Source organism: Pteropus medius, unplaced genomic scaffold (genome assembly GCF_902729225.1).
Source record: "Pteropus medius unplaced genomic scaffold, Ma_sr-lr_union100, whole genome shotgun sequence".
NCBI lineage: Eukaryota > Metazoa > Chordata > Mammalia > Chiroptera > Pteropodidae > Pteropus > Pteropus medius.
Window position 1 is genome coordinate 10809661 of NW_024349804.1, and position 23673 is coordinate 10833333.

Below are 23673 nucleotides of genomic sequence, written 5' to 3' on the forward strand. Positions count from 1 at the left end.
CTTCTCGGGAGGCCCTCCCCGGCCACCTGTGTCAAATCCTACCCCGCTCCCTGTTTTACCTTTCTCAACAGCGTTTCTCACCATCTGATGCGACACGCGTGTTTTATTTTTACTTGTTTATTGAGAGGAGCGTAAGAACAGACACGTTGTCGTGCTTGAGGCTCTAGGCCCGAACCTAGACTGGTGTTCAGCACCCAGTTTATACTCGGATGTGTGAATGAATGCCTGATAATGAATGAATGAGTGAGTGCATGCTTGTTGAAAGAGTAAATGGCTGTGCGTAAATCCGGCAGCCACCATCGTGGATGGCTTGGTATCGTGGTTGCTGGGAAGCTAAATTTCCCATGTAATAGCATGTGACCTTGACCAAGGTCTTAACTTCGACATCTGTTTCTCATGTGAGAAATGGGGTAACAAAATGACCTAACTCACAGGGTATGCAGTGAACCAGTGCCTGGCACACAGTGAGCCCTCGGCGAATGTTAACTGTCACCACGGGGTTTATTTCATTTTATTTTTTAAAACTTCTCGAGGCGCCACATAAGTTCCAGGTGCCATCCTAAGCACTTTATGTAAATCTTCTGAGTCTCACAGGACAGTTACAAGAGGGACATGATTATATCCATTTTACAGGGTGGGCAACCGAGGTTCAGAGAGCTTAAGGCACGTGCCCAAGGTCACTGGGTCCGTCTGTGGCTGGGCTGCCCCAGCAGGGACTTGAGTGGAGGTAGATCCTGGACAATATCATCCGTTCTGCCCACAGACCTGGACACTAAAGGGAGACTCGGGACAGGCCGGAGCTGAGCCCCACGAAGGAGGTCTGGGCCGCCGTGACTTAACTCCTGGAATCGATTCCTTCGTTTATGCAACACCTGTGTCTGGGATGCCTGCACGTAGCAGGACCTGATTCAGCTGCGGACACTACAGTGACGAGACACAATCTCGGCTCACGTAGAGCTTACGTTCTCGCAGGGGAAGATGGACAACTAGGGGGAAAACAAATAAACGTGTAGGATAATTCCCCGGCGTTGGGGCCGTGAAGGAAATAAAATAGAGTGATGGGATTGAGGGGGGTGGATTCTGCCGTTGACGGAAGCAGCCACGTTCAGTAGCGCTCCAGAGATGGCGTTTAAATTGAGACTTTAGTGAGTGAGACTCATACGGTGAATAGAGAGGTCTCCAAGGACAAGGGCCATGAGTCGGGACCCAGCGTGGCATGCCCAGGGGACGGTGGGAAGGCTCCTGAGCGCGTAGGCAAGAGTATCAGGTGACGTGGCAAAGGCCATCCCAGGCCGGGGTCTGAGGGCCCCAGTGAGGGAAGCCACTAGAAGGTTTTAAGGAAGGAGAAGTAGTTCAGTGTTTGCTTTGATGCGCTCCGGCCACCACGTGGACCGTGAGCTGTGCAGCAGGGCAGGTGTGGAACGCAAGGCTGCGCAGGTGTGGTTGTGTGTGTGTGGCGGGGGGGGAGGCTGTCCTGAGCCACTGCCATGCTGTGGGGCCGTGGTTGGGAGGCACGGTTTGGTCTCGGATACATTTGGAGGCCGTGTAGACAGGACTCAGTAGTGGATTGTGATAAAAATAAGAGCTAAATCTTATTCTCAGATTTTGGGCTTAGCCACTAGGCAGGAAGGAGCTTTATTTGCTCAGGCCGAGGAGGGAGGGATCAAGGAGATGGGGACAGACGATCCTAGAGACAGAGGAGGCGAGGCTGGAAGGAGAAAACGGGGCGGGGTCGGAGGCCAGGCGTCCAGCGACAATCGTGTTTCAGGAGTGTGGGGTCAACCGTATGAAACGCTGCTGAATGTCTGTGCCAGGGGACGACAGAGGGTTGGCAGCCGCGTTTGTCCGGCTGGGTGTTGATGATGACCGTCACAAGAGCAGTTTTCTGGGAGTGGTCGGAATGATCGGACCGGAGGAAAGAAGGGAAGGTGAGCAGACAATATTTATTAAGGAGTTTCACTCAAAGGCAGCCGAGACAAGGAACGGTGGCTGCAGAGGGTCGAGAGCGAAGACAGACGGTGTTTATCTGTGCTCGTGGGGGCCTGTCGGACAGAGAAGGAACTCAGCCTTTCCTGGGGGTAGCCGGTGCACAGGGACCCCCTGCATCACCAGCTGTTTGTGTATCTTCTCCAAGATTTGTGCTCGTCTACACACACGCACCCCTTTATCACACACGTCATTGCATATTCACAATGTGCCTTGGAGGTCTTGTTCTGTCAGAATAGAGAACGTGACCTCTGTTCTCATGTTTGTGTAACATGCCACTTGATAGATGTATCATGACTTATTTACATGGTCCTTTATGAATGGACGCGTGGGTCGTTTCGGTCTTTCGCTGTTATAAAAGATGTGGCAATGAGCATCTTTGAACCATCATCACTGAGCTGCAGAACTCATTAGCTTTGGGATTCTCGAAGAAGATACAGGAAGCGGAAAAAATTAATGGAAAGTCTGAGATAAGTCAAGATTACTGGAAAGAGCCTGGAGACATCTAATGCCTAAAAGTAATAACAAAGTCCCCTTTTGAATCCCTAGCTGCTCATAACTTATAAAACAATTTAATATCTGTTAACGCATTGAGTCTTTAGGGGGAAAAGAATCCTGCAAGAGACTAGGATGTTTCCCCAGCTCCTTGACTCAGAGTTGAATGACCTCGAAAAAGTTTTAATTTGTCTGTATCCTGGTTAACTTCTCTATAAAGTAGGAATGATAATATCACCTACCTCATAGGCTCGTTTGGAGCAGTAGATGAGCTGCTCACATAAAGAGCTTATAATGAAGTCTGTCATTTAGAGAGAGTTCAGCACACGGGGGTTATGATCTTTTTGCAGGTGAGCAAAGAAAAACAGAGCGATAAAGTACAGAGTCGCCCAGCTCGTAAGAGGTAGAGCTCTGGGGGTGCAGGAACCAGGGCCCCGAGTCATGCTTCTCCACCACGAGGTCTTAGGGATGTGTTCAGAAGCGTGGGGCCTGCGGCACAGAGCAGTTGATAGTAGTGACGATCAATGCCAGCGGCGAACCAGGGAGGAAGCGCCTTGCTCAGGATCACGCAGCCGAAGGTGGCAGTGGGGGCCGTGGGGGAACGTGGGGGGCCAGTGGGGACCCCACTCCTGACCCTTAGGTCAGTACTCTCTCTGCTGTGCCCGAATCTCACTCTGCTGACCCTGCGGAAGGGCCTGGCCCCAGCTCCTGGGACCGACAGGCTAGTTGGACCCTCACGGTCGCGTTCCTCATCCAAACCCTCCGTTTCTTCCAGGAAGTACACTTGACTGGTCAACAACGGGTTCGCCATTTCCGCCGCCCTGCCGATGGCCTGTTCTCCCCAGGCAGGAGCCTTTGAAATGCTCATCGCGGGCGGCTTCGTCATGGGTGTGGATGGCAGTGAGGCTCCCTGCGGCAGAGGGGCAGGCACGCATTCCTGCGGCGTGGGGACGGGGTGTACCTGTGAGGATGCGGCGTGGGGACGGGGTGTACCTGTGAGGATGCTGAGGCTCAGAGCCGGGTGAGAGCGAAGTGGTTAGGGGGAGGGCTTTGCATTCAGACGGCCTAGGGTCTGCCACATACCTAGGTTAATTTCATGACCTTGTCTGTTATGTGAGGCTTTGCTGCATACGAATAGAAAGAAAATACAGCCCAAAACATAATGGCTTACGGCAACGACCGTTTATACTGCACTTGCAATTCTGGGAATGGCTGGGCCGGTCTTCTGCTCTGGGCCGGCTCTGCTGGCCACTCCTAGGTGTCTGTGGGCGGCTGCAGGACGGCCAGTGGCTGGACGACTTCGGATGTCTCACTCAGATCGGTTGGTTTCAGGGGGCCTCTCAGAGCTAGCTCATCCCTGCTCGACATGATCTCTCATCTCTGATTGGGGGGCCCCGCTTCTTGACATGGAGTTCTCAGCATTCCAGAGAGCAGAAAGAGGGGGAGTCCCATTAGTGAGCTCTTGTCAAGTGTCTGCTGGCAACACCTTCGGTCACCCATGTCCCACCGACCAAGGCAAGTCCCACGGCCGGGTATAGAGTCAGTGCCAGAGGACCTGACTACCCAAGGCCGCGGACACACGGAAGACACATGCCGTCGTCCTGGCCTCTCTCTCTCATCCCGCAAAGGGGCTCAATCATAGGGCCTCACTGGTCGGGCACGTGGGTAACAACTAACTGCTTCCCTGTGACGCACTGAGCACAGCCCAGGCGTTGGGTGCCCTCCCCCGGTGCCAAGAACAGTGGGGCTGTCGTTGCCGTTTTTATTGTTGCTATTTGTGTTGTCAGTGACTAAGGTGTGGATCTAGGATTTGGGCCAGCACCGTCTGGTTGAAGTCCTTGCCCACTTAGAAGAAAGGGTGGAGAGCTGGAGCACTTGACCTTGGAAGCGGAGGCTGGTGACAGTCTCTCTGGCTGCTCTGTGTTTTATTCATTTAGCCTCGTTCTGCCGTTTTGACTTCTAGCAGTTCTGGGGATGGTGATGCTTACGACACACAACTAGCTGCTCTCTGAATTCGTTTAATTAAAAAGAAGCTAGATTCAAAGAGAGATGTCATTTTTACAAAACCACTTATTTAAGGCAAAGGTCTTTTAGATCCTTTTTCCTGTGAGCTTTTTAAAAAGAGGTAGAAAAAAAGAAGAACAGGGAGCAGAGAAAAAAAATGTACTTCTCATTTCTAGAATGTGGCTTATCAGAGTCTGGCCCAGAGCTGCAGTCTGCATGTCGCTTGTTCTCATCACATCCCGTCCAAGCGGAGACAGGAATCTGAGGGTGTCAGAGGCGGGGCAGCCGGTCAGAGGAAAACTGCTGATCCCGAGATGAATCTGCTGCCTGCTCGAATAAATCACTTGCAGCCGAATGACAAGCTGGGAGGATGTTCAGAGGCCGGCTGCTCACCCCGGCCGGGTTCTCATGGGGTAGCTGGAACCACAGGAGAAACACCAGCTACCTTTCTAGAAGGCTTGGAGAGAAAAACACACACACGCTACTTCTCCATAGAAACAGACGTGGTGCAGTATGGTGTTGGAGGCAAAACGGAAGAGTGCGGGGTGTTTTGTGCCTGTGGAAGGCTGGAGGGACGTGTCCCTCACACTCCCAGCACGAGTCCACGTGGGCCACGCCACTGGGTGGTGTCTGGCGGACACGCGAGGAACATTTCTAAGTGACCTGGGGGTACGGAAAAGAAATCGCGGTGGAAATTTTACAGTACATTGAATTAAATGATAACGATAAACGACATAAGACACATCAGCGTTCACAGGGTACAGCTAAGACCATGCTTGGGCTAAAATTTATAACCTCAAATGCATTGAGTCTCTAATAAGAGAGGCTGAAAATCAATGATCTAAGTTCCTATCTCAAGAAGTCAGAAGAGGAATTTCCTTTCGAGAGCATTAGCAAAGCTAAGCGGATTCTATGAAAGGTTAATAAAATTGATAAACCCCTCGTGAGACTTTATAAAAAGAAAGAGAAGGAATTAATAACTAATATTAGGAATTAAGTGGATAGATTCTGAAGCATTAGAAAGATAATATGAATCTATCATGAATATGCTTATGCAATATATTTGAAAACTTTAGATGAAATGTAGAAATGTCTAGAAAGAGAAAACTTACCAATACTGCTGTAAGAAAATACAGAATACCTGAATAGTCTGATTCTGTTGAATAAGTCGAACATGCAATTTTAAATCTTTAAATAATGGAAATTCAAGGCCCACGTGGCTTCTTTAAGAAAGACTAATACCAACATTATGCAAACTTTTCCTGGGGAGGGCTCTTCCCAACTCATAAGATGAGTATGTCCTTGATGTCACATCCTAATAAGAACTTTACAAGAAAGGAAAATTAGAGGCCAATATCGTAAAGAAACATAGATTAAAAATCCTATACAAGGAATTAGCAAACGATTCCAACAATAAACATAACATAAAACATAAAAAGGTAATATGTCAAGACCTAGCTGGGTTATTCCAGCAGTGGAAAATTGGCTTAACGTTTGCCCATCAATCAAGGTAATTTACCATATTTACAGAATACATTTTTTAAAAATCATATAATTATTTTGATATATGCAGAAAAGTCATCGATACTATTCAGTATTGCTTTCTGGTAATTTTTTTTTTTTTTAAACACAACTCTTAGCCAGTTGGGAATAGAAGGAAATTTTCTTAAACTGATAAAGGCTATCTACAAAAACCTGCAGTGGTCATCATACCAAATCTTAGGTGTTAATGAGTTTCTCTTTGAGTTCAGGAGGAAGACAAGGTGCACACTGTCATCATTCTGAGTCAGCCTGGTCCCATACATCCCAGCTCATGTGATGAGGCAAACAAAACATTTTAACGTAAGATTATAAAGAGGGAAAGAGGAATTGAAACTGTCATCTTTCACAGATGACATGAATGTACAAAACATCTAAAAGAATCTATAAGTAAACTTCAGAATGAATAAATGAATTTGGCCAGCAGGGTCTCTGGACGAAAGGTCAACATACTTGTATACTTGTAATACTAAATTCAATTTTATTTCTATATGTAAGGTCAGTACACTAAAAGAAATTATGCTCCTACATAGAAAGTGAAATTTATAAGCTATACCATTTAAAATATTATAAAAACCCATTTTATAGCTAAGAATAAGTCTACTGAAAAATGTGTAATACTGCTACCCGTAAACATATCAAATATGATGGAAAGAAAGAAGACAAATAAATGAGGGGGTATTTCATGTTCATAATTTGGAGACCCAATATTATAAAGATGCTAATTCTACTGATCTACAGATGCAGTACAAACCCAGGCAATTCCAAGCAGGTTTCAGAAAAAGGAAATTACAGGCTGTGTCTAAACTTTATATGGAAATGCAAAGTGCTGAGAATTCACGAGATAACGTTCTAGAAGAAGAAAAATGGGAGAACTTAATCTACTGGACATCAACACTTCCTATAAAGTTACAGTAATTTAGACAGTGTAGATTGGTACAAAAGTAGAAAACAGATCAGTGGGACAGACACGAGACATCTGAAGCCGATCGTTTCCTATGGGGACACGTAACCTCTGGCGAAGGTGCAGCCAGAAAGCTGAAGGGAGAGAGTGTGTTTCCATAAGTGAGGTCAGGTCCGTGGGAGTCTCCAGTGGTTGGGTGGTCCAGGCCCTGGCGGGCTGGTACTGAGTTCTCGTTGTGGGCTGTGGATTCAGGCCTTAGCAGCTAGTCCGACGGGGGCTGCGGGCTCCAGGAATTGAGCAGAATGTCAACATGCACCCTTGTTCTTGTGCTTGGAAGAGTTCATGTGAAGTTTGTTTAAAACAGGATGTTTCTGTGGGTGGCGTTTTTCTGGAAACGGATTCTTGCAGTAATTAGGAAGGAAAAGTAATAATATCAGCCACATAAAAAGAACCTCTTTTGTCTTACATATGGTCGTAAGGAATTCCCACAGTTACCGCTTAGGTTTTTTTTCCTCCAGCTTAGCCGTTTTCTGCAAGACAGAAGCTGAATGTTCAGGAGTTGGGACCTGTGTTTTTCTGCTACTGCCTCTCCTTGGGGAGTTGTCTTAGGGGTGAAGTGCTGAAAGCACACATGGATGGCAAAGCCTTTGTTTACAGTGACACTCTGCCATTTTAATTTCATTAAAAACGAAATCCAAACACTGCTTCGCCCCGTACACACAATCGATCCCAGGCGGATTGTCGCTCTACATACGAGAGGTAAAATGACAAATATTCTAGAAGATAACATGGAACGGTGTTTTCACCATCTTAGGGTAGGGGAAGAGTTCTGAAACAGAATAGAAAAATCACTAAAGTAAAAGAATTGATTAATTGGACTACATTAAGATTAAAACTTCTATTCATCAAAAAAAGGAAAAAAAAACAAAACGAGAGAACAAGAAAATGTTCGCAATGAACGAAACTGACAAAAGGCTCCTACCCGAATACGTTACAACTCTTAGAAAGCAACAAGGAAAAAAACCATAAAACCCATTTACAAACATGGCCAAGAGATTGAGCAGACATCTGCACAAAATGCCCAATAAATAAATAAATAAAATCGCAAGAGTAATTAAGGAAATGCAAATTAAAAGCACAATGGCTAATGAGAATGTCAAATACTGGCACCTGTAACAGAGGCCCACAAACTGGGGGCCTCCGACATCGGAAATTACTCGCTTGGAGTCCTGGAGGCCGGAGGCCGCAAGCGAGGCGTTGGCAGGGCTGGGTGGTCTGGGGGCCGTGAGGGAGCGTCTGCCCCCTGCCTCTCTCCAGCCTCTGGTGGCGGTCAGTAGTCCCTGGCAGTCCCTGGCTCGTTGCTGCCTCACTCCAGTCTCCCCGTCCATCTTCACATGACCTTCTTGCCCGTATCATCATGTGACCTTCTTAAAAGGACGCCAGGCATTGCACTGAGGGCCCAGCCGACTCCAGCGTGACGCCATCTTCGCTCGCCTGCATCTGCGAGGAAATCCAAACCAGGTCACTTTAGTGGAGGTGGGAGACCAAGCAGGAGAAGGAAGGACAGGAGGGAGTCGGCTCATGGAGCTGTGAGGGCAGAAGATTCCAGAGAAGCAGAGCAGCAGAAGCCGGAATCCAACAACCGTCGGGAGCCTGGAGAGTTCACAACAGCCTAAGGCCGGGGCGCCTGGCAGGAGATGAGGTCATAGGTCGAGAGAGGCCACTCAGGTGTGGGGGACGCTCGGTGCAGCACCACAGGCCTGGGATGACCTGGGACACAGAAATTCCAGTGCTGAAACCAGGACCGTCCCCGGCACACTGGGACGCGTTGGTCACTCTGCGGCCTGCGTTGCATAGACCGTCTCCTCATGCGTCACTGGTTTAGCCACCAGGGTCATCTTCCCCAGGTCATTTCGTGGCGGCAGGTGAGAAGGGTCACCGTTTGCTGGCGGCTAGCTCACCGCGTGCTGGCGCTCTGCTGAGCGAGTGTTCACGTGCGCACAGCACGCATACGACGCAGGTGTCGTCACTGCCGGGAGCGTGTCGCCCTTTGCCACTCCGTGCCCGCCCCCCCGCCGTTTCCATGCGGGCTCTGCGCAGCGAGAATCGGCCCCAGTGGGTAGAGGAAGCGTCAGCATCAGGAGACGGACAATTCTGCGTGTCTGACAGGGGACCGCACGTGAGGCAGAAGCCGTGCACGTAGTAATTTCATTCCCGCTGCCGCAGGAATAGACGGCGATTATCTCCCTTACGTTACGGACGAGGTAGCGGAGGTGAAGAGACGCCAAAAAGCTGGACCAAGGTCACTAGTGAGGACAGCAGGACTCTGGGACTTAAATCTCGTACGTTTCTCCCTCGATTGCACTGTCCCCTAAGCAGCAATATGCGAAATGAATCAGTGGCCGGCCACTTTTTCCACGAGGCCAGAGGCTCCCAATATCTGTGTCTCGGATGCAAATTCAAATATCGTCTGGTTCACGTGGTGACTTTGTGGACTGTTCCGTTCTCTGAGCCTTAAGCACGTTTGTCTCTCCTGTGATCCAGAAAAGGCCAAGATGCTCTGTCAACTGGTCCTGCATCCCACTCACTGGCACTTTAGGAAAGGGCCGCCCTGAATGCCGGTACCTGGGTCCATTCGGCTGAGTCTGAACCCCATTGGTTGGTGCCTTAAAGTGTGCTGGGAACTGCGCTAGAGACACAAGGCGGCCGAGGCAGGAAAGACAATCTGGTGAAAAACTAGACGATGATGGTAACTGCTCATAATCCTACTGCGTACAGCACTTTACGGCGGGCAAAGCGCTGAGAGTATCTTCCTTAATTCCCACAGCAGTTATACGAAGTTGGCTCAGTTCTTACTCCCCTCATGTGGATGGAGAAGCCGAGGCCGAGAGACGCCAACTCCCTGCTCAAGGCCTTGCGGCTTGTAAGGTGCAGGACTGAACCAGGAGGCAGAATACCTCAGGCGGACGCAGTCTGTACTGTAAACGGTCCGTGCCTCTCCCTGGGGAAGCGCGTTCGTAGGCATTTATAGACCTGTAAAGGGCCCGAAGAATAACCCGGCCCAGGTGTGGGTGGAAAAGCGTTCTTGAAACTGACAAGGCCACGTGTTATTTTTATTCATAAACTCTGTGTGTGTGCGGTGTAAAACATTTTTATAACTATTACTTTTTTATTTGAAATAGGTTAAGCTTCTGAATATATTAATCTATCTCAAAGGTTATGAGGTCATATGTAGGTGATTTAGTCTATAAAATACTGTGCAGTGTGTACAGCAGCTTCTGCCATAACTGAGTCCCATCACCGCCGTAAAGAAGTACTCTAAGCTGGTGGGGACAGTTCAGGTTCTAAAGTCAGAGGCCTGAGCTGTGGGGCAAAACAATCTCTTGGGCATCTCTGGATGTCACTCAGTGATCTGGAAAGATATTCAACCTCTTTGTGCCTCAGTTTCCTGATATTTAGAATGAGGGTAATAGTGGTACTTTTACTGATAACTTTTTGAACCTCCACCATCACCATCATCACCATCACCATCACCGCTACATCATCATCAACATTATCATCACCATCACGCTTAATACCATCATCACTATATCATCAAATTACTTTCATTACATCACTCATATCACCATTACTACCATCATCACCACACAACATCATCATCATCACTATCACTATCATCACTACATATCATCACTATCACTATCATCATCACCATCATCACCATCACTATCACCATCACCATCATCATCACTATCACTACCTATCACTATCATCACTATTATCATTATCACTCATCATCATCATCACTATTGCTTATTAGCTTATTATTGGCTTATTGGCCATTTATTAATATTATTTATTGGCCAATATTGCTGTTACTTATTATTGGGTATTACTTTATTATTACGACATTACTATTACTATTATTGGCTTAACATTATTGGCTTATTACATTATTGCTATTTTATTATTAGTATTATTTATTATTACTATTGTCATTTATTGGTATAATTACTTATTATTGGCTTAATATTATTGGCTTATTACTATTGGCCTTACTTATATTGGGCTTATTGGTTGGCTTTATTGTTTATTACTTATTATTATTACTATTATTATTATTGCTTTTTTTATTGGCTTATTACTTATTATTACTTATTGCTTATTACTATTACTTATTACTTATTGCTATTACTATTGCTTTTATTATTGCATTAGTATTAAGTATTATTATTATTTATTATTATTACTTATTGCCTATTACCATTATTACTTACTATTATTTATTATTAGTATTGCATTACTTATTGGCTTATTGCTTATATTGGCTTATTACTTATTGTTACTTATTACCATTATTATTGCTAAGGTTTATTATTGGGGTATTACCATCATCACGACCACTGTCACCATCACCACTGCCACCGGTATGACCTTCATCAGCTATCTCCTCTTGTATGAAATTCACCTCCCAGCCGTACCCGGTGGATTAAACAGCACAGTGCACGCTAAAGCACTGGCAGTTTGTGTGGAGTGCTGTGGCTACTGTGCTATTTTTATCGGGCTAAAGTGGACTGAGGCTCTGTAACCAGAATCTTCCTCGAGGAAGCCAGCTCTCTCTCTGACCAGCGTGCCCCCTGGGAGAAGTTACTTACTCTGCCATGCCAGCTTCTCCTCTCTCTCTCTCTCTCTCTCTCTCTCTCTCTCTGGTTCATGTCCCCTGTCCTCTCATCCTCGAAGAAGTTCTGCTCACAGCCGTGTCGGTCAGCCTCTTCCAGGCATTGCCCTCGGCCTCTCCCCATGTACCTGAGCGAGATCTCACCCACGGGGATTCGTGGCTCTCTGGGACAAGTGACCTCCATCTTCATCTGCACTGGCGTGTTCACGGGGCAGCTGCTGGGCCTGCCAGAGCTCCTGGGAAGGGTAAGTGCGGCTCCCTGGCCAGCCGTGTTCATTGTCATTATATGTCACCATCTCAACTCCCTGTGTCCCTTGCAGGACAAAGGGTAGTCAGGTGAGCCCTTCCTCCAAAACCTTGTCCTGATGTCTTGAAATTCCTGAGCATTCAAGCCTTTTACTTCTTATTGGAGAAAAGTTGTCAAGGTCCTTTGGGTTTGATTTATTTTTAGGACATAAAGCATACAAAACAAATTCAAAACTCAAAATGTCCAAATTCCCCCCCCACCCCCCCATAGCTGTTGTTAACAGCTCAATTAGTGTTCATTTAGGCTTTCACAGACCTGTAGAAATGTGTGGGGTTTTTTTGATGGCATCATGCCATACCCACTGTTCTGCATCTTGCCATTTTCATTTAATACCCTTAGGGCATCTTTCCAAGATGTTTTTCCTAGCTCTGCCTCGCTCTGGAACCCTTCCTGCGTAAGTATGTGCTTGCATTCTTATGTTTTTGGCTTTCTGTTTTGGAAGCAGAAAGGCCTGACTCCGAATCCCATTCCAATAATTTACTTGCTGTGTGGCCTTGGCGAGGAAGGAACCCTCAGCCAGGTTGGGGTGGGGTGGGTCAAGGAAGGCTTCCCAGAAGAGGTGGCCTCTAAACTGAGCCCTGCAGACTGAGCAGGAGTTGGTGGGTGATGGTGGGTTTGGAGGTGACACGCCGCAGACTAAGGACGGGAGCCCGAGGGGGGAGTCGGGAGTGGCTTGGGGGCTGAAGGAGGAGCATGTGTGGGGAGGCTGAGGTGAGGCGCCTGTTTACCGCCCCGCGGGAGACATTGTTTTGGGGATCTAGGGAGCCCCAGGCGGCACTAGAACAGGGAAGCGACACGGCCAGATCTGAGGTAGAAGGTAGCTTTGAGGGGCGGGTATGCTTTCGGGTGGGAAGGGAGGAGAGAGACCCTCGGGAGGCTGCGGCTACTGGTGCTCGGCCTGGGGAGGAGGAGGGGGCTGGGGCGGTGGCCTCAGGGTGGGGACGAGGGGCGGATTCACTGCCTGAGTAGGGACAAGGATGAGGGAAGGAAAACGGCTCAGATGCCCCGCAAGATCGCAGCCAGCCCCTTCTCCCTTACACGAGAAGGCCGGGAAGGAGCCAGGAGATGGAAGCGGAGAGGATGGCTCTTGAGCAGGGCGCAGCGGACACACCCCTGCACAGCTGACGCGCCCCTGCTCTGTGGGCCGGGCCAGCAGGCGGGGGCAGGAGGAGGTCGCCGTGAAATGAGCCGAACCTAACAGCCGTGCACGTCGTAGAGAGCTTACGTAACGTACGCACTTGTCATCCGCTCGCATCCACACGGCTCCGGCGTGGGCAGCTCGTCTCACAGCCAAGGAAATGGAAGTCGAGAGAGGTGGGGTATGGGACATGCCGGCTCCTCTGGGAGTGTGGGGACGAATCTGACACCGCTTCCGACGCGTGGGTTCTTTCCCCACATCGAGCGAGCCTCTGACACCAGCCGGGTGTCGTCCAGTTCAGCTCGGTTCTGACAGTCTACCTGGACGTAGCATCAGATCGCACAGGCGAAGGGCTGCGTCCTACAAGGCCAGCCCCGCGTCAGAGGCCAGTGGCAAAACCTTCTTGGGTTCAAGTCATTTGCTGGACTGGCTCACAGAGCTCAGGATGCCAGTATACTTCCCAGATCACTGGTTTAGTATGAAAGGACGTGACAGGAAAGACGGGTGACAGGTGCACGGGACAAGGTGTTTGGGGACAGGCGTGGACCTTCCCTGCCCTCTCCAGGTGGATGGCTCCCCCAGCTCCTCCGTGTGTCCGCCAACCCAGAAGCTCCCCAAATCTCGTCCTTTAGGGGTTTTATGGAGGTTTCATTACATAGTCATGGTTGATTAAATTATGGCCATTGGGGCCGGAGACAGCTCTCCCCATCCCTGGATTTCAGGGGTAGGGCCGGAAGTTCTAACCCTCTAACCACCTGACTGGTTCCTTTAGCAACCAAATCCCATCCTTAGGTCCAAAAGTCACCTCATTGACTAAGCTCAGATGTGATTGAAAGGGGTTCGTTATAACTATCAAGACACCTTATCACTGAGGAAATCCCAGGGGCTTCGGAGCTCCATGCCGGGGGACGGGGGAGAAGGACCAAATACATGTTTCTTACTATAAGTCACAGTATCGCCGTGACGGCTTAGGTAAGGGGTGTCCAGGGCCCCTTCGTGCCTGAGTCTTACTAACCCTAGAGCCACCTCCTGCCTCGTTCAGGAAAGGTTTTCTGAGCTGAGAGATCGAGCATGGTGGCCGCATGATGATAGGGTTGTGGGAGCTGGTTGGCATTTATTCTGTACGTTGTTTCCGGAATGCTCTGCTGACTGCTTTTACTGTGGTGAATTGTACCTAACATGAGGTTTACCATCCTGATCATTCTAGAGCATACGGTTCCGTAGCCCTGTGTGCGACTTTTTATATCTCAGCTGATCCAGGTCACCTCAGAGACATCAGCTTCTGGTCCGGTATTATCGACCCTTTTGGGTTCTTACGGCTACAATTTGTTTTTATCTTCTGCCAAAACAACTCGCATTTTGCCTTTACAATTGTCAGGGGCGTGACGATTTCTACAATTAATGCGAGCGCTGGAGACGGCTCCTTACCAAAGGGAGGTTGCACACCAGAGAGACTCTTTTGCTTTTTGTTTTTAAAGATATTTTGAAATTCTAAAAGTAAGCATTCTGCGTGTGACAATAAAGCAAGACAGCAATTACAGCCTTAACTCTTTTAACACAAAAATGTGTTTCGAAGTCAGTGAGCACTGTCGTGCTCCAGGGGTAAAAAAAAGCAGACAAATATCTGCCTCAATGGGGACTGAGCCTTTTCCTTTTTGAGGCCATTTCCAACTGCTCATCACTGATCGAAGTTTTCTTTCGTAAATCAATATGGGGTCATTTCTTCTGACTGGGTCCTGTCCTGCTCCATTCAGGCCCCTGTAACAAATCCCACAGACAGAGTGGCTTATAAACAACAGACATTTATTCCTCACAGTTCTGGAGACTGAGTCAGAGATCGGGGTGCAGCATGGTGGGGTTCTGGTGAGGACCCGCTTTCTGCCTTAGAGACGATCACCTTTTTGCCGTGTCCTCACATGGGGGACGGGGGGAGAGATTAAGTCTCCCACGTCTCCTCTCATAAGGTCACTGATTCCACTCACGAGGGTTCCACCCTCATGACCTGACCACCTCCCAAAGGCTTCACCTCTTAATACCGTAAAACTCGAGGGTCAGGATTTTAACAGGTGAATTTCAGGGGGACCGTAACAGGTGCCAGGCCTTTCTCGAACCTCTGTCTTCTCTCTTTAATCTGTCTTCCGTTCAGCACACTTGCTGATCACTGAGTTGGATGCTGGAGCCTCAGCTTCGAGCTGTGGAGAGAGGAATGGATGCCAGCCAAGCCCGGGGAGATTGTGCCGGTCCAGTGGGGAGATGCTAGGAACACAGATGAGGGTGATGGCGGTGGGCACGCAGACAGGTAGATGAGACTGCTTAGTGAGTGATGGGGTGTGGCGTCTGCGGGAGGAGGAGCCAAGGACAACTCAACCAGGTAGAACGGGGTACCAAACGCCAAGATAGGGAGCCCTGGAGATAAGCAGCTTTGCAGGAAATGAGGTCACTGAAATAAACCACCCAAATCTCAGAGCGGATTCAAGATTCTCTCCCTGCAATAGTGGGACTCAGACACACGATGCCGGCCGAAGGGGCACAGTGACCTCACCCTCCTTCTGACCTGAGCCAGCTGAGAAGGGGCGCCTGGTCCCAGGACTCTGTCTTTCCCCATCGGATTAGATTTTTCCTGATAGTTGGAGCCGTTAAGAGGATGTGTGAGTAACTCAGTAAGTGTCTGTTTTTCAAATCCATGCTGCAGGCTATTAGGGCTCTGGTCCAGGAAAGAACATCAAATGGGAAGTTTTCATCCATCTCTGGGGATTTGTGACATTCTGGCCAAGTGAGGTCCAGTTATTTCACTAAGCATCAGAATTTTGTTTTCTCTGTATTAATCTTATTTCTCATTTACCTTCAAAGGCGGAGACAACTGAGCTTGTTAAAAAAATAAAGAGGAAAACCGTACTTCCGTCCCGGCCATTGCTTTGAAATGCAGAGGCCGGAGGAAGAAGCGAGAAAGCTTTAGAATAGATGAGGGAGGGAAGTAAACGTAGACATGAATGCTGGTGCCGTGAATTTAATCAAAGACACGCTGCAGACATTGTGGAGACGGAACATTTATGTGACATTTCATGCTTCCGAAGGATGCTTAAAAAGCATATTAATTAGCTTTTCCTCCGGCGATGATGAAGGAGAAAGGAACTTAGATGAACATTGTGGGCAGAAGTGTGAGAAGACACGGGGACAGCGTGGGGCCGTGAATGAATGATTTCATGTGCCTGGGAGGACACCCGGCCTGGGTGACGCATGGGGCCCAGGAAACGAGTGGGCGCTCAGAGTTTGTCACTGTTGCGATGGGGACACACTTCATATATGACTTACGTCCGTTGTGTTCCTTTATAGAAATATTTAGTGCTCAGCTTAGGACGTTTAGAAACTATAAAGAGGAAGCACAGCCACCTGAAATTCTGCCATGTGTTTTTAGGGGTGGGACGAGGGCAGCCACTTTCAGTATTTCAGTCTGTTTCTTTCTACGTCTCTGCCCATCTTTAGGTAATAGAAACAATGCCGTGCTTAGCTGTGGGTTCTGCTTTTTAAAAAAATCACTTACCATCATATCAGAATCATTTCTCCGTGTTATTAAGGAGTCTTCATAAATACATTTAAAAAAAACAGTGTTAGCATCACAGTGCATCACAAAGGTGCACAGTAACTATCATCCGTTACTGAATGCCTTTGCTGTTTCTGAATTTTCGGTCACTGAAACAAATATCTCCTTTGTATATCTCTGAACGCCTTTCTGTTTACTTACTTGTTTGATTTTTGTGATTATCACGCATCCATTGTGCTGCTGTTATACATAATATGGAAGAATTTGGGAAATAAAAACACTAACATTTCTGAATCTCACCATTTCTGGATAAACACTTTCACAGTTTTTAAAATTTCTTTTTTATTCTTTTTTGTGCATAAACTTATGCACACACACACACACAAATGAAGGATTTGGTTCATTCCATTTATAACTCTGTATGCTGATTATTTTGCAGCATTATATTGCGAACAAGTCAAAAATTATTTGCCATGGTAATGTCATAATCGTGCAATAGTCTATTTTATCAGTTGCCATAATTTGTTTCACCTTTCTTTTTATCATTCTTTTATTTGCTGGACATTTGAAATGTTCCCAGCATTTATTATTGAAACCCTGCAAATTACAAACTTGGGTTGAACAGTCTTCTACGTAAATTATTATTCAAATCTCTCAGCATCCAAGAAATAGAAACAGCAGGTCCAAGAATATGAATTTATTTAAGGCTTTTATACAAACTATCAAATTTTTCTCCCGAGAGGCTGCTTCAATTTACTTTCCCACCAGCTGTGTTTGAGAGCTATGTGTCACTATACCTCTGTCATCCATAGGCATTTAAATAACTCTTTGATATTTCATAGGTACAAAATAGTATGGTACTACATTATGACATTTAAAAAAATTTCTCTGCATATTAGTGAGATTGGATATTTCACAAGTATATACATTTCCTGCTGGTGCTGTCACAAATCACCACGACAGACTAAAGTTTCATCTCTCTCGTTCCTGGAGGCCGCAAGTTCAAAGCCAGTCTCACTGGGACAAAATCAAGGTGTCCGAAGGTCCGGGGTCCCTCCAGAGGCCCCAGAGGGGAATCTGATCCTTGCCTCTTCCAGCTTCTGGTGGCTGCCAGCATTCCTTGACTCGTGGCCACATCACTCCAATCTCTGCCTCTGTGGTCACAGTGCCTCCGCCTCTTCTCTCTGTGGTCAGATTTCCCTGTGTCTCCCTCTTATAGGAACACCTGTGGTTGCAGGTAGGGCCCGTACCGATCATCCAGATAATCTCCCATCTGGAGATCCTCAAATGCAAAATCATTTTTTTGCCACATCAATCAATATTCATGGATTCAAGGATTAGAACGTGGGCATCTATTGGTCAGTTTTCAGACGTTCCTTCTGTAAATGGTCTGTCTATTCGCGTACCTGGCTTATGTGTCTATTGGAACATTAACGATTCTCTTAGTAATTTTTCAATCTCTTTTGCTATTAAGGATATCAAGTCTTTGATATACGGTATTGTGGCAAATATTTTATGGCTTTTCTTTTTACTTTAATCTCTTTTTTATAGTCGATGTGTGGATTATAAAAAAAAAAAGTTTTTATATAGCAAAGTCTTTCTTTTCCCTTGAGACTTCTGCTATTAGTCTTTAGGTTAGAAATTTCTTTCCCTCTCAGGAATAAGATGAGTCTTTATCCGTACTTATTTGCGAGTTGTTTATGGTATCCGTTTGTACACTTAATTCTTAAAATCATTTGAGTTATTTTAGAATATGACGTAAAGTATTGAAATTCATCTTTTTTTCCCACCTCCCTTTCCACTTTTTCCCAAACTACTCGTAATAGGAGGAACAACATTTCTCCTACCGATTTTTGAGGTTCCTCACCACACGTTAAATTCATAACATGCGTGAATTTCTGCTTTGTTCCTTTTCTGTTTCTATTCTAGTGCCCATAGTACGCTGTTGTCATTATGATCACTTCATTAAATGCTCAATACCGTCCCCAGCAGTCTTCATTTTTTTTGAAATTGTGTCAGAAACAGCCACTTGTTTATTCTCCTGTGGGAACTTTAAAACGATTTCCTCATTTTCCAACACGAACAAAAATGTCATCGACGTTTTTATTGCTGGTATGTTAAAGTGATTTACTGATTTGAACCCAGTAGAGACGGTTTTTCAAAAACTCATTCTTTCCACTGAAAATGCGTCATGCTTCCCTCTTCGCTGAGATTTTCTTTTGTATCACTCAGTAGTTCTTATTGCTGTCGTATTTCTAAACGAGAAATAGAAAATGTAGTTCTCTTATTAATTACTTAGGTAATTTCTATCTCATTGCTGCTATTGGAATTCTTTTTTCAAAGACGTTTTCTAACTGGCTGGTAACAAAATATGGGAAAGCTATGATCATATCTATGTTAGTCTGGAACTCCCTTTAGTTTTCATTGGTTTATTTGTTTGTTTACCTAAGCAAGTCAAATGAATGATTATTGATAGCATCTGAGCAGGTGATAATTTTGTCTCCTTTCTCACAGTTATATTGCTCCTTTCTTTTTCCTGGCAGTCATGCCTTATTTCATTGGCCAGCCTACGTGAACAATGTTGGCTGTCATAGGTGTCTTCGTTTTTTTCCCAATGTCTCAGAGGCACCTATTGCATTTCACGATTAAGTGTGTTAATTTTTATTAACTCGAAATGGATATTATTTATCTTGGTAAGGAATTATCTATCTCATCTTAGTTTTTATAGACCATCAGCAATGTGTAAAATATCTTCTGATTTTTATTAAGCTATTGACACTCTTTATTACTTGACAATTAATTGTTGGATATGTTATACTATTGGAATGTTTTTTATTAAACCATCCTTATATGTTGGGGTACATCTTTCTTAGTCATTGTGGGATATTTTCTTTACATGTTGTTAAATTTGATTCATTAGTATCTTGTTTAGAATTTATATGCTTATATCCATAAGATATTAGCAGATTTGTTTAGAGTTTTAATATTCAACCCATATTGTTATCTCTTATCATCTTTTACTTGTTCTAATCTAGAGCACATTATATGACATTAGTTGGGAATTAAAGTATCAGAAGACCTCACTAATAAAACCATCTCAACCTAGTCTTTTCAGGAAGAAATTCTTTGAGGAAATTTTATCAGTTTCTTCTTTAATTTACAATCTAATCTATTTTCTGTTGAGTCAATTTTGTTAATTTCTACCTTTTCAACAAAGTCACTTATTTCATCGAAACGTTCAAACATATGTGCAAATATACATATATTTGCACAAATATATTTGCACATATATTTGCACATATGCATATATTTGCATATATTTGCACAACTATATAAATTTTGTGTCCTCCATGTCTATTCTGAATATCTTCTCTCTCGATTTAATTTTATTTGATTTTCCTCTCTCTTTTTTAAAAATAAAATTTCTAGAGGGTGGCCTCTAATTTCGTTATCTGCAAGACTAAACTCTGGATCCATTTTATTGCTTTCTAGTTTTATTACTTTCTGCTTTGGCACTGTTATTCATACATATTTTTCCTTTGAACATAGTTTTGCCAACGTTCTCGAAACTCTACTATGCCCCTCTCTCAATGTTGTTTTCTAAATAGTGTGTCATTTTGATTCCGTATTCGGAACAAGAAATTGTTTATAATAGTGTTTTCGTTTTTCAAGTAGACGTGACCTCGTCATTGTCACTCACTGACAGTTAAGTTTTGTGGTATAAAGAGAAAGTAACCCACAAAGTTCTTCTCTGGGGACCGACTTAAAGTTACTCTGTGTCCCGTTTGTGATCGACTTTTATAAACGTTCCGTGTTCGCGTAAGGACGGAGCTCGATCTCAGCACATCGAAACACGCACACCTGTCATCACGAAACGAACGTCATTGCACCACAAAAATCGGTAAGCTGCAAAATACAAAGGCTCTCATACCAGAAAGATCCCCCAGGGGATTAAAAACGGGTAAGAAAATGTGATTCTGTAATAGAGGAAGGAAGTCCGAAGGGAAGGGCACCGAGCAGTGCCTGCCCTGCGGCGTCGTGGGTCCTGGCACCAGCTCTGCATCTCAGCGTCACCCGCCTCGTGCTGTGGGACTTTGAATAAGTCACCGAACCTCTCTTACAATGGCACCTGTTTCATGGGGTTTTGGTAAAGCTTCAAGAAGGAAATCCGTGTCAAGCGCTTGGAGCAGTGCCTGCGGCTGGAGCTAAATTGGATTCAGCCAGGGTCTCACGTAACTTGCGTAGCAGTACTTGGAAACGAGTATCATTAATTCCCATTTTACAGATAAAAGCTCAGTCTCAGAGAGGGTTAACACTTACCCAGTGACCGCCGCAAGGCCGTGGCCTGACCTTTCTGACTTTGAAGCCCGTGATCTCTTAGCAGTGGCACCAGAGGCCTGACTCGTTTGGGGGGAGCATAGGGAGGCACCCCCAAAGCTCACAGTGTGGGTGCAGAAGATCAGGAGAAGCAGTCCTCTTCAGTCTCCTGTTTTTCCCATGTGGCCCCAGCCCCTGAGTACATGAAAGCACTTATTTCCTATGAGCTTTTATTCTAGAACTCTCTGGACTTCATTCAGACCCAGGAAAGAAGAACGCTTGATTTTTCTAAGAAGAGAAGAATAAACTTACTCACCTACGTTAACACGGTTTCAAGCCCCAGATGGCCCAATGACACCCTCGCCTGATGAAACTTGTCCTCATTGTCCTGTCACTTAGAAGTGACACCTTTCCTCCTGGAAATGGAGTGTCATTCCGGGGCACGACCACATGGCTTCTGAGTCTGGAGAAGACTCTCAGAGGCATCGGGAGCTGCCACACAATGACTCCCCTTTGAAGGGAACCAGGACATAAGAAAATTAGAGACCGTCACCTCCACATTCCGTCAGCCACTTCAGAATTCCTCACAGGTTGATGTCCAGACTCCTTCAGGTGACCTTCAGAGCTCTGGGTCTCCTCTTTTAGATAATTCAGGCTTTTCGGATGGGGCAGTAAGGATCCTGTTAGCTTCCTGGGTCAGCTACGATCCACGGTTCCTCTCCAACAACGTTCTGCGTGGGACAGGCTCTGCCATTTGTCAGGCGTTGGAGCTGGTGTCTGGGGAATCGCGATCCCTAGGGTTTGTCTAGTGACCACTCACCGCTGTGGTCAGCGTGCCGCCATGCAGGGTCCGCAGTGTGGTCCCTGCCCTGACCAGTCCCCTCGGAATCTGAAACTCTGGGGTATACAGCTCAGCGATCTGTGTTTTCACAAGGCCCCGCCCCCACCCCCCAGGTGAGTCTGAGGCCTACCTGCGTTTGAGAGCTCCTGGGAGAGTGATTCAGAGCAGGGACCCTGGGACCCAGGCCTGGGTTTGGGTCCTCACACTGCTACCTGCGAGTTCTGTGACCTTGGGCAGCTTCCTTAACCTCTCTGTGCCTTGGTAGGTGTGCTCGTTAGTAAAATGGGGATAAGTGGGTATAGCTCACTGAGTCGCCATGAGAATTAGACAAAGCGACACATGTACAGTTCTTAGGACAAGACCTTGCATGCAGGACTCGCTCCTGAAATCCTCGCTCCGTTTAGCTCCAGTCTGGGCAAGGTGCATGCTGGCCACCTTACCTGCGTCTCCCACTTTATGGGGAGTCGCTGCCCGAGGCCCAGGGCACAAAGTTTGAGGTACTTGGGGGCCCTGCGCCCAGATCCAGCCTGTGATCAGGCGCCCTCTAGTGTCCTCAGCGGGCAGGAGTCCAAGCCCCCTTTGGGACCAGTCCCTTGGTTCCCGGTGTACGCATTCTTTCGACAGTTACTGAGTGCCTACTGCGTGCCTGGCTCTGTTCTAGGCGCTATTCGGCAGTGAAGAAACCAGACAGGGATCCCTACCCTCATGAAGTCAGGTCCTGCTGAAGGCTGTGGAGGTGAGCAGAGCGGGAAGGAGGGGAGGGTGTGGGGGAGGCTGTTTTAGGCAGCGTGGCCTTGGGAGGAGGCCTCTGGGGCTGCGCAGCCTGAAGCACCGAATGGCCGGGGCAGACCCCTGGAGAAAGACGTCCTAGCCTTTCTCCAAATACGCGTCTGCCGGTGACCCTAAGCCGGCTTCCAACTCCCTCCGGTCCTCTCCATCTCCCTCTGAGTCCCCATCTCATGCAGCCCCTTCCTTCCCACCCACCGATGCCCCCAAATTCAGTTCAGGCCCTCCTCTCCCCACCTCTGGACCCCCTTGGAGGACTCACATCCATAATCTCTACCTCCCTTGTCCATATAATTCCAGTCAGCAAATTTTGCTCAAATCGACTCACAGGGATGAGCAGACAAAGCCCCTGCCTGCACAGGATTTGCTGCCAGAGAGACGGATGAAGGGATGGCAGACAGACGGCCCGTGTAAGCCCAGGCTGGAGGGAGCACGGAGCAGCCCTGATGCAGGAGGGGAGGGAGGGGGAAGCCGTTCTGGAGAAGCAGGTGTCCATCTTGAGGGCTGGAGGACAGTTAGGTAGCCAGGTGAGAAGGGAGGGAAACACCTTTCCAGGCCGAGCGAGACTTTCTGCTCAGGTCCAAGATGTGAGTTCCATGCGCTCAACCCAGACGCTGAGTCACAGACTCGGAGGCGGCAGATCTGACCTCAGCCCCGCCCCCTCGATTGGGATGGGCCCCTTAACGTTGGCTCAGAACCACAGCAAAGGGGCAAAGGGCACACCGTCTACTGGCTCCCAGCCAGGTCCCAGGCCCATGCTAGGATTCACCTCCGTCGACCTCACAGAAAGCCTGCGAAGTAAATGGTAATCGCTGTTCTCCTTTTCTAGCTGAGACAGCGGGGATTCTGGGGAGAATTTGCTCAAGGCCCCACAGCCAGTAAGTAGAAGAACCAGAATTTGAACTTGGATCTAACTCCAAAGCTGAGTGGGGCTGTGAAAGGGTCTCAGGCTCTTTTCCTGTAGACGGGAAATTATGAGAAGACCTCATGGAGGAATGTCGCTCATGGTCTTTAGCCCTTTGATAGGATACCAGGTAGGAAAGTTTTAGCATTAAAAAAAGTGCAGTGCTTTAAAAGCAGGGGTGTGTTATTTGAGGGGTCTATTGCTAGCTGCAGCATCACTTACCTGTGCCGTCC

General features: G+C 47.0%; 1 protein-coding gene across 1 annotated transcript in view; it reads left to right on the forward strand.

Moving 5' to 3' along the window:
• SLC2A9 (solute carrier family 2 member 9) overlaps positions 1-23673 on the forward strand; it is a 96284-nt gene that overhangs the window by 17001 nt on the left and 55610 nt on the right. The window contains 2 exon segments of the mRNA XM_039838187.1: positions 3257-3381; positions 11697-11851. Of these exon segments, the coding sequence (XP_039694121.1) occupies positions 3257-3381; positions 11697-11851 (280 nt within the window).